At 47.0% G+C, this 10,249-nt stretch overlaps 1 protein-coding gene across 11 annotated transcripts in view; it reads left to right on the top strand.

The window, feature by feature from the left end:
- Window positions 1–2,444: 2,444 nt before the first annotated feature.
- LRP6 (LDL receptor related protein 6) overlaps window positions 2,445–10,249 on the top strand; it is a 179,443-nt gene continuing 171,638 nt past the window's right edge. For 5 of the 11 annotated variants that reach the window (XM_084811342.1, XM_084811343.1, XM_084811341.1 and 2 more), the window contains exon 1: window positions 2,445–2,978. In XM_084811342.1, the coding sequence (XP_084667468.1) occupies window positions 2,840–2,978 (139 nt within the window). In that variant the 5' untranslated portion in view covers window positions 2,445–2,839. Of the gene's footprint in view, window positions 3,773–10,249 lie in introns of all 11 variants that reach the window. The other 6 variants (XM_084811359.1, XM_084811357.1, XM_084811351.1 and 3 more) reach the window with 5 other exon arrangements.

Here is a 10,249-nt window from a genome sequence, read left to right as displayed (position 1 = left end):
TGTAAACTGTTTCAATTGCCCAACACAAGATACAACTGCAGTGCAGTGAATGTGTTGTGTGAGGCATGAGAGATGGTGGATTCCAGCAGGCTGCAAGCTAAGGAGGGAAAGAGCAGGATTCCCAAGATCTTAGAATAATTACAGTGCTGAGAGGAATGCCAAAGACTGAATGTTTAACAACACGCCCTGGACAGTGGGTGAGCTTGTGAGTAAATGCTGCAGCCTTGCGAGGAGGACGCAGGAAAGAGCAAAGCCTGGGAAAGGCAGCATGCTGACACGGCAGCAAAGGAGGGCGCTTCCTCTTGCAAGGGCGTTTTCAGCTGAGCCCTGCTGAACGGTGAAATCAATATAAGGAGGAGAAGAGGGCAAAAGACCGAGAGCCACAACCACCAGAGTGGTGCATGTACCTGGGTCCCAACTAGTTAAGTTTCACAGTTTGGGAGTTGGGTGCCCATTGTAGTGAGTGGCAGGTATGAATGATTAGAGATTTGCATACTGACCTATAATTGTAACAATAAAGGAATATTATCACAAAAGCAATTGTGTGGTTGTGCTGTTTATATCCTCCCCTCTCTTAGGTCCCAAATGTCAGGTTTGATCAGTCTGGCACGAGGCTAAATTTTGGTAACACAAACACACCAAAATTGGAGCCAAATTAGACAGGAGCTGTGGAAACACTGATGGAGTTCCTATACATGACTATAACAACTTCTTCTTGGCCCTCAAGAGAGATCAGTTCCTTTCACAGATGGTAGTTGTGTTATTCTAGACCAACTTTGCAACAATATCATCAAAGCTGAAGGCAGCTTAGGTTACTATGGTTGGACAAAGGGCCAGAAAGGGAATAGGTTTTAAGTGGCTGACCTCCTTTCTGTCTGACCTCCTTTCCCCTTCCCATCTCACCACCACCACCACCTCTCCCCATCAAAGAACTACTGCAATGCAGATATTGCAAATTAAATTTTCCAAGCATACAGCAAGCAGATCAAGCTGCAGAGTTAAGACTAAAATTAATATTACTATGGGATAATAATATTGGCCTTATACGGCTGTAAGGATTACTTTGTACATGCTAAATGCATACATACTATGCATTTATTACTTCCTTGTTAATCACCTAATATCTGCAGGTCAAGAATAGGCATGGTCAGTTTTTCCTAGTCAAGAGGAATTCTGTAACAGCAGTACAGGTTGTTTGCTTTGGAGGAGAGAGAATAGTAGTGATATTATGGTGGGTGTTTTTTCTGGTGGTTGTTATAAATACATGGATTGAGCAGGAGTGGAAAACCAAGGCACAGGGCTAGTCCCAAAGCAACATTAGATCTCCAAAGCCAGAGCAGCACCCTGGCAGCCCTGCAAGGCTCCTTTTCGTCAGTCAACTTTACAAATGTAAACAGCTTTCTCTGGATGGATGGAACGAGGTGTGAGGAGGAATCTGGGACTGAGGCTACTGTTGAAAATGGCCTGTGACAAAACCTACATATTACAGCCTTGTTTAATTGCTAGATTGCTGCTGACAACTGAAGATTCAGTTACAACCATTTTTGGGGTGAGGTCTGTGCATGTTTGTCTTCCATATCTATGTAAGAAAACCAGACCAGGAAAACCTGGGCAGAGACTGATGCTACAAATGCAATTCGATATACTGGGGACAAAAGGAACCAGACAGTGTGTGATTCAAGAGCTTGCAGCTCTGCCAGCACAGCGGCATGAAGATGGCGGGAGCCTAGGTGCAGAAAAGCACCTTGCATCTGAATGTTCTTCTGTATGCGCGGCACACACAGGCACTAACATTTTCTAACGCCGTAGGGTTCTCTTACATAAGGATCTTCACACTACCCGCTCTGAATGAATAACCCCTCGTCTCAAAAAGCATTCCACTCATTCCAAATGCCAAAGTACCTTCCCCCAAATTTCCAATTTTTCCACCGGAAAACCGAGACTGGGGAAGGGTTCGCGGCCCGTCTTCGCGCTCCCAGCCCCGGCGCGGCGGCGTTCCTGTCAGCTGTCCGCGGCAGACCGCGTGACGCCGCAGCCCCGAGCCCATTCACTTGCGGGTGAGCCGCGCCACGTTCCGCCACCGCGCGCCGCTTCAGACGCGGCCATCGGCCGGCAAGCCGGGGGGCGGCGCGCACCGCCCGTGCCTGATCCGGGCCGCCACCAGGCCGGGCGTCCGCGGGTGTTCAGCGCGCGCGGCCCGGCCGCCCTTGCAGCAGCGCCGCGAGGCGCGCCGGCCTCCTCGCGCCGGAGGCCGCCTGGCGGCCGCGCGCCTGAGCCAGGCGCTCCCCGGCCGGCTGCCCGACGCCCATCCGCGGGGCCGCAGCCGCGAGCGCCCCGCGCCGCCCCCGCTCGGACGGCGCCTTTGTGCGGCTGCTCCGGCGCGGGACGGCCCCGAAAGTAGTCCCGGCCGCCCCCGGGCCCGCCGCCGCGCCGCATCACTCCGTGAGGGAGCGGGCCAACGAGTCCCTCAGGAGCGCGACGGGCCGCGCGCCGCCGGCGGTCCCGCCGCTTCGCGCAGGGCGGGCGGGCGAGCGAGGCGGGCGAGGCGGGCGAGGCGGGCCGGCGTCTGCGCCAGCGGCGGGCCGGGGATGCGCCGCTGCGCCCCCGCTCCCCCGCAGCCCGGCGGAGCGGCGGCGGCGGCTGCCGGCGCAGGGAGGGAGCCGCCGCGGCGGGCTGGGCTGTCCGCCGCCGCCCGGGCTGAGGCAGACATGGAGGGCCGCGCCGGCCGCCCGGGCGACGGGCCGGCGGCGCCGCGGCCCGCCTAGCCGCGGCGACAGCGCGGGAGAAGCGGCTCGCTCGGCGCGCCCGGCCCGGCCCCGCCCCGCCCCGCCCCGCCGGCATGCGGCGCCGCCGCTCCCCTCGGCCCCGCCGCCGCCGCGACCCCCGCCGCCGCCTCGCGGGTGAGCGCGCCCGAGCCGAGAAGATGGGCGCCGTGCTGCGCGGCCTCCTGGTCTGCGGCTTGTGCTCCCTGGCCGGAGGTGAGGGGCCGCGGGGGCGGCGCGGGGCGCGCCCGTCTCCTGCCTGCGCGGGCGCCGCTCCCGGGTCTTCCCGGGTCTCCGGCGGAGCGGAGCCCGGCAGCTGCGCGGGCGGGGGCGTCGGGACGCGGCCCGGCCCGGCCCGGCCCGGCCTCGCGGGCTGGCGCAGCGAGCGCGCTCGCCGCCCTCCTCGGCGCCGTGATGCTCGGGGAGCCGAACTGCGGGGCCTTCGGGGGGTTGCGCGCCCCCGGCGCCGCCTGCTCACCGTCGACTCGGGGGCCTCCTGCCAGATAAGCGCGTCCCGCCTAGCAGGCTGAGTGGTTCTCGGGTTGGAGCCGTCGACTAGCCTGCGCCCCAGCCCTGAACCTCTTTACTCGGGAGTAACCCCAATGGAAACTGGCTCAAATGAGTAGACATGATGGAGATGACTGCGGAAGTTGTAATTAAGCAGATAAGCGCGCCTCGCGGTGTAGCTGCAGAGGGACCCCCTGCATGTTTACTCCAAGCCAAGTTCCACTGAGTTCAGTAGGATTTAGTCTCTTATAACTGTGCGTGTAAGGACGTTTAGACTGCAGTTTGGGAAAGCTGCCTTACCTTGATTCCACTCCGAAATACACTTATTTTGGAGCATAACTGCTGATGAATGAAACAAATGAGATTGACAGTTTGATCCTAACTATGCTTACTTTGAAGTAACAGTAAATAGCAGTGTTTCTTTTTGCAAAAGGGTAAGAAATAATCAGGTTTTCAGCCAAGAACTGCAATATTTTTTTGTCTGCATACACACACAGGGCAAGGTATGTATATCTTAACGTATACAATTTCAGTTATATGCACCAGCATAATTTCATTTTGGGAAAGAAGAAAAGGCTCCGTAGACTTTAAGGAAAGTTTATGTTTAGTTTCAGAAGATTGGAATAGATGGTTATATACTTGTCAGTTCAAGCCAAAAATAAGTCTGTTTATTCAATATTTTATTTATTCATTCCTCCCCCCCATTTCCTGTATTTGTGGTTAGTGGAGTCTTCAGATACTGTACAGCTGATTTATTGTAGCTGTTTCAAATACTGTTGGGAAGAAATACTTGTTCGCATCTATCTCATAACTATCCTTTTTCACTGTTGTGGAAGGAGAAGAATGCTTCTTGTATTTGTGTGCACAAAGGAATCCTGTCTTGATTTTTTAAAAAAATCCTCTGCCAACCTTGGTTTGTTTTGATGAAAACATATCAAAACTATGATCCTGGCTCCTGGAAAGCCAGTTGATTGATAATCTTGAGATAAAAACATTCCTCTATTGCTTTAGGCATCTGTTTGCCATATTGCATCCTCCAAGGAAACTTGTATATATGTTTAAATGCGTGATATAATAGAGAATATTCCACTTGTGGAAGGAAAGTTGATTTAATTGGATCCCTGATTTTCAGAGGAACAGAAGTAAAATTTCGGTTTAACTTTTTTCCGGCATAACATTTAATCTAGTTCTTTACATCATGACCAAAACACTTGGTCCAACTTACGTCTGAGGCAGTAATACAAAAATCAGTAGGGCCAGGGAACAAATTCTTACTTTTTCCAATTGTCATACTACCATATTTCTATGAATTTTCTCAGACCTCCTTTCCTGTAGGGAAAAAGTTTCTAATGATGGTTAGTTACTTTTAGATTTTTATTTCTCTTCTCTTCCATATTAGTGCCGAAGATAAAGTCTTGCTTCCAAAACAGAATAATGGGGAACAATCCAACTGCGAGTTATACTGTGTATGTCTCATTGGAATTAATGGGAGCTGCACAAGAGAACAGTTCTCCTGGGCGTCCTTTCATTGAAAGGAAAGGGTAGGGCTTCTTGTGCAGGCCTTGTCGATATGAAGGGCAACTGTGCAAAAGCATGTTAGTTTCCCTCCCTGCAAACCTCATTGAAATTGGTAAGTCGAGAGCAATCCCAACACTTGCTGTTGCCCTGGAACAGGGAACAGGGCAACACTTGCTGTTGCCCTGGCTGGAAGAGGGGATTTAGGATGGGTGGGAAAGCCCCAAGAGTGGGTAAGCATGCCTTCCTTGAGGCACCCAGTACACCTGGAATTCTTAGCAGTCGTAGGAGTAATGCTGGTGTCAGTCCTCCTGGCAGGTGTGCCCAGTGTGGGGTGTGTCGGGGTCGGCCTTGGCACCACTGGATCGAAAACCTTGTGCGCTCTCAGATCAGGCCTGCATCCTAAGCCAGGTTCAGGCTACTGTAGTTATTTTCCCTCCAATGGGAGGGATTTTTTTTTAAAAGATGAAAAAAATAAATTGCCCTCCCATCCTGGCTGGAATGAGCCATCAGGGTTCTTTGAAATGTCAAGATTGCTTACCTTAACCCCACCAACCTCCCCTTAAGATTGCTCTGTAGTTCGCCTATGCAGGTCTTACTGAAATGAATGGGAGCTGTGCAAGAACTCCATTATTGTTCTCATGTAGCTCCCATTCATTTCAGTTGAGGAGGATTTTCTGGAGGATTCTGACCCTTCTCTCTTCAGAGTTCACTTAGTCTCGCTGTTCAGTTTTTTATCTGGAGATATGCTTCTATATATTATTGTCCCATTATTTCTATCGGATCTTGGTATGGGTTCAGGTGAGGATAAGAAGAGGAACAGTTGAACTCTGGCTATAAGGTGCCCTATTTCATTTCTTTGTAATGAAAATAACTCATGTAATGTAGATTGGTTCTTTAGATTACAGGGAATTTAAGAATGCAGGTCTTTAGGTTACTGAATATCTGGCTCTGGGTGGAATACAGTTAGCTCCTCCTTCTGTCAGTGGAATGGGGAGAGGTGCAATTTCCCTCTCCTGCAGCCCCCTATGTGCCCTCAAAATCTGAGCAGATTTTGAGAGGCCACAGAGAGCTGCAGGGGGAGGAGAGGAGGTCTGGTATGAACAGAAGTTCACTGTACTGGTTACCTTTTAGTTAGCATATTGTAATAAACTGCATAATATGAGGAGCATATAGATATAAATAATCAATCTAGTGTAATGGATAGAGCGTTGAAATTGGACTGGACAGACCGGATTTTCAAATCCCACTTGGCCATGAAGTTGAAGTTCACTGGATAACCTTGGGCTGGGTAACCTTAGACTAAGCCCACAGCACAGGATTAGGGGTGGGGATATAAAATGGGGTGGGGGGGGGACTGAGCTCCTTAGATGAAGGGATGGATACAAAAGTAATATTTGTGCCAGGTTGTTACATCATTTTTGCAGTATAGGGATGAGGGTACCAGTTTTGACAGTCTTGGTGAAAATTTAACTAGAGAATTGCTGTTTCGAAAGCAATGTTAGTAATTTAGCCATTACATATTTTAAATACGGACCATTGGGTATCTACTTGCCAATCTGGCTAGAACAAGTTTCTTAGACAGTCAAGCTTTTTAATTCAAGTTCATTTGAGCAATATATTTTCCCAGACTCCAAACATCAGAAAATAAGTTAGAATGCTCTTTCTGAGACAGACTAACAGCTGACTCTATGCATGTTTACTTGGAAGTAAGCCCACAGAGTTCAATGGAACTTACTCTCAAGGCTTCAGTATGCAGACTTTTGCATAAATTCCAGAGGGGTAGTTGTATTAGCCTGTAGCAGCAACAAGCCTGTCTTGTGGTGCCTTGAACACTTGACAGATTTATTGTTGTGACATAAGCTTTTGTGCACTAGAGCTCATCTGATGTGGGATCTAGTTCATGAAAGCTTATGCTGTTAGTCTTCAGGTTGTCCCAGTACTTTTTTTTATCCTTTCCACAGTTACTTGGAAGGCAAAGCTACATCTTACATTGAAGATGTAGCTACCAGCTCTGTCTGTCTTTCTTTTCAGACTAAAGTGAGTGCAGGGGCCTGATCTGTATTGGGATCATGTCATTGGGGGTGGTGGAAGGGGGCCTTAACACTTTGCCTCAGTTGTAGTCTAGATCGAGAGCTCCAAGCCTGTGATCCATTAAAACAAAGTGCCCCAAAATAATCCCTTTGTTTTGATGGGTCACTTTTTGGCAATGAAAAATTACAGGCACAGGGGCCGATCCGGATTGGAACTACAGCAGAGGGTTAAAGCACCCTACCCCCCAGGCTAGGGTCCCAATCTGGATCAGGACCCCAATCTGGATCAGGACCCCTGCATTTACTTTAGGGTAAAAGGCATAGCTGCTCACTCTGTCTTCAAAGTAACATGTAGTTTGGTCTAAGTCCCATAGAACAAAGTGGGGTTAGAATAACAGAACCATAGAGTTGGAAAGGGCCATTTAGGTCATCGAGTTCAACCCCCTGTTCAGCGTAGGAATCCAGTTTAAAGCATCCCTGACAGATGGCTGTCTAGTCTCTGCTTGAATCCCTATAGCAATTGAGGGCTCACCACCTCCCTAGGCAGTTAGTTCCATTGTCTGACTGCTCTGCCTGTTAGAACGTTTATTGCAAGTTTAACCAGTTTATCTGAATGGTTCTTAAAATGTGGTGCCCAGATCTGGACAGTGCTTAAGGTGAGGTCTGACCAGCACAGAGTAGATTGGAACTATCACGTCCCGTGATTTTGAAACTATACCTCTATTGAAGCAAATTGCATTTGCCTATTTGCCTTTTTGGCAGCCACGTCACACCGCTGACTCATATTCAGTTTATGATCGACTACTATTCCAAGATCCTTTTCACACGTACTATTGCCAATCCACTTCTCCCCCATCTTAAACTAGTCCACATGATTTCTTTTTCCTAAATGAAGAATTTTGCACTTGTCTGTTAACATTTCATTGTGTTATTTTCTCCCCAATTTTCTAACCTATCAAGATCATTTGGATTTTGTTTTTGTCTTCTAAGGTATTAGCTATATCGCCCAAGATCCTTTTCATACATACTATTGCCAAGACAGGTATCTCCCATCTTACACCTGTGTATTTGATCTCTTTTTCCTACATAAAGAACTTTGCACTGGTTTTTGTGTCTTCTAACCTATCAAGATCATTCTGAATTTTGTTTCTGTCTCCCACTGATCCACCTAGTAGAAGTGCCATGTAGCCCACACTTAACTAGTTTGCTAATCGGAATATCATGGGGCACTTTGTCAAATGTTTTGCTGAAGTTAAGATATATAAATGAAATAAGGTTAGTCTGGCAGGACTTGTCCTTGACAAGTCCATGCTGGCTTCCAGTGATCATTTGCATTAGTGTCAAGTTGCCTAAAGATTGAGCACTTTATAATCTGCTCCTGAATCTTCCCAACTATTGATGTCAGACTGACTGGTCTGTAATTTCCCAGATCTTCCTTTTTGCCACTTTGAAGATTGGGATATTTGCCCTCCTCCAGGCATCTGATACTTTACCTGTTCTTCAGAATTTCTCTAAGATAATGGAGAGATGCTCTGTTAGCTCCTTCAGCATCCTAGGACACAGTTCATCTGGACCTGGGGACCTGAATTCATTTAAGGTGCTTAGATATTCCCTGACCATCTCTCTGTCAACCTCAAGCTGCACTCCTTCGCCTTCTGCCTGTTTTTTTACGCATGCCAGATGGGACACAGATTAACTTCCATGTATTCAAACACAGGATAAAGCTATATACTTGCTAGGTGATAAATAAAAAAGGAAGTCCAAGGGTGATTTTTAGGAGGAAGGCTTCTTTTTATCAGTTGGCAGTTTGGGGAATTTACTTGGTTTTCTTGGGCCTAAGTACTGTTTCATACATTATAGTATAACGGTTACACAGGAGCAAATGTGGAGTTGCCATGGAATGTGTACTCAACGGGGCCTTGGCCAGTCTTGGCTCTCTAGTGAGTATACTGTATGCTAAGTGTGTGTTCAAACACATATTTGTTTTTGAAAAATTCAATCTTAGCACTTAGATTTTCTTACTGTGGCCTGATAGAATATAACAATAGAAAGGGGATTTCCCTTATGTCCCCTAAAGACCCCTAGCAATTAATTTATATCAATCAGGCAATTCTTCCTACCTTTTGCTGTCTCATAATGAGGAAGCTCCCTAAAAGGGAAGTTTCTGCAAGCAAGAGTGAGGTGGAGAACGACATATGCCCCAGTATTGAAGGTTTCACAGCTGGAATTCATGGCCAGACCCTGGAGGGTTAGCCTTCACCTTTTCTCCCCTCTTAAAAATGTTGCTTATGCAAAGCATGCATCAAGAGACTATCAAATATTTATGGAATATCCCAGTACGGCATTATTGCCATGAGCAGTGCAGCTGTGATGCCAGGCCAGGCCTGGAAGAAACAAAAATGCTTTTTACATAAATGGCTCTCAGATGTAAATGCTTTACAGAAAAAATACGCAGCAATGAAGAAAAATAATTAGGCTATAGTTACAAAAAAAATAGCTAGCACTGTGTTCAAGCCTTGCTTGGATGGCCAGTTTTGGGGGGGCGGGGCACAGAGGATACTCAGTTCACTTTACTTTTATTTGTCTCTGCCATAAACCATAACAAAATTTTAAAAATCGAGCAAACACCATTTGCTCAGTTTGTAACATCAGTTTGTAAACTGATTATATAATATGACAAGTATTGTATGACGTCTACAATAAAAATATCCAATGCGGAGTTTGGAAACAGAGGAAGCTCCATTTTTTTAATCCTATCTGAGGTTAATACTGTCCTAAGGTGGATTTTCATTCTGCTAGAAGTACGTTCTGCTATTTAACTTCATTTACTTTTATTTTATTTTTAAAAATCCTGATTTTCATCATAAACAATTCTGAAGCAGCTAACAAAAATGAGAACCCATTAACTTAAAAATAAAAACGAATTCAGACCTCAATAAAACAGTCACAGAATAAAAAATAAAAAGAAACATCAGTCAAAGCAAGACAGCCAAGGCAGCAAAATGTAACATCTAATTAAAACCTTGGGATAATAAATTGTTTTTACATAGTGACTAAAAGCAAAGTAAGTACCAGCGAAGTTTTCCACCACCTGCTTGCTACCATCTGCAGTTGCCACCCATTTCACCTCAGAAGGCAGGGACACCCAGGGAAGGGATTATTTTGAAGACCTTGGAGAGCGGACAGGGTCATATGGGACTATAGGTTTCCATTGCTGAGAACTGTATTGATGTAGCCTTATGTGCATGCTTGAATCTTGTGCACGCTATGTGTGTGTAGGTTTTATGAATAGACACTCCATATATTATATCAGGAACTGTTGATAAGAAAATGAAAGTTTTAATATCACCTGTGTATATAGATCTTCCTTTGCTTTTTCATGATCAGGATATTGAATTCTATTTTGAGGACACTTCTTTTTCCCCCCTGTCT

Source organism: Heloderma suspectum, chromosome 7, assembly GCF_057233095.1.
Source record: "Heloderma suspectum isolate Gila_16-S chromosome 7, 16-S_ref, whole genome shotgun sequence".
Classification (NCBI taxonomy): Eukaryota; Metazoa; Chordata; class Lepidosauria; order Squamata; family Helodermatidae; genus Heloderma; species Heloderma suspectum.
Note: the sequence above shows the minus strand (reverse complement) of the source record. Positions and strands in the feature narration are given on the sequence as shown.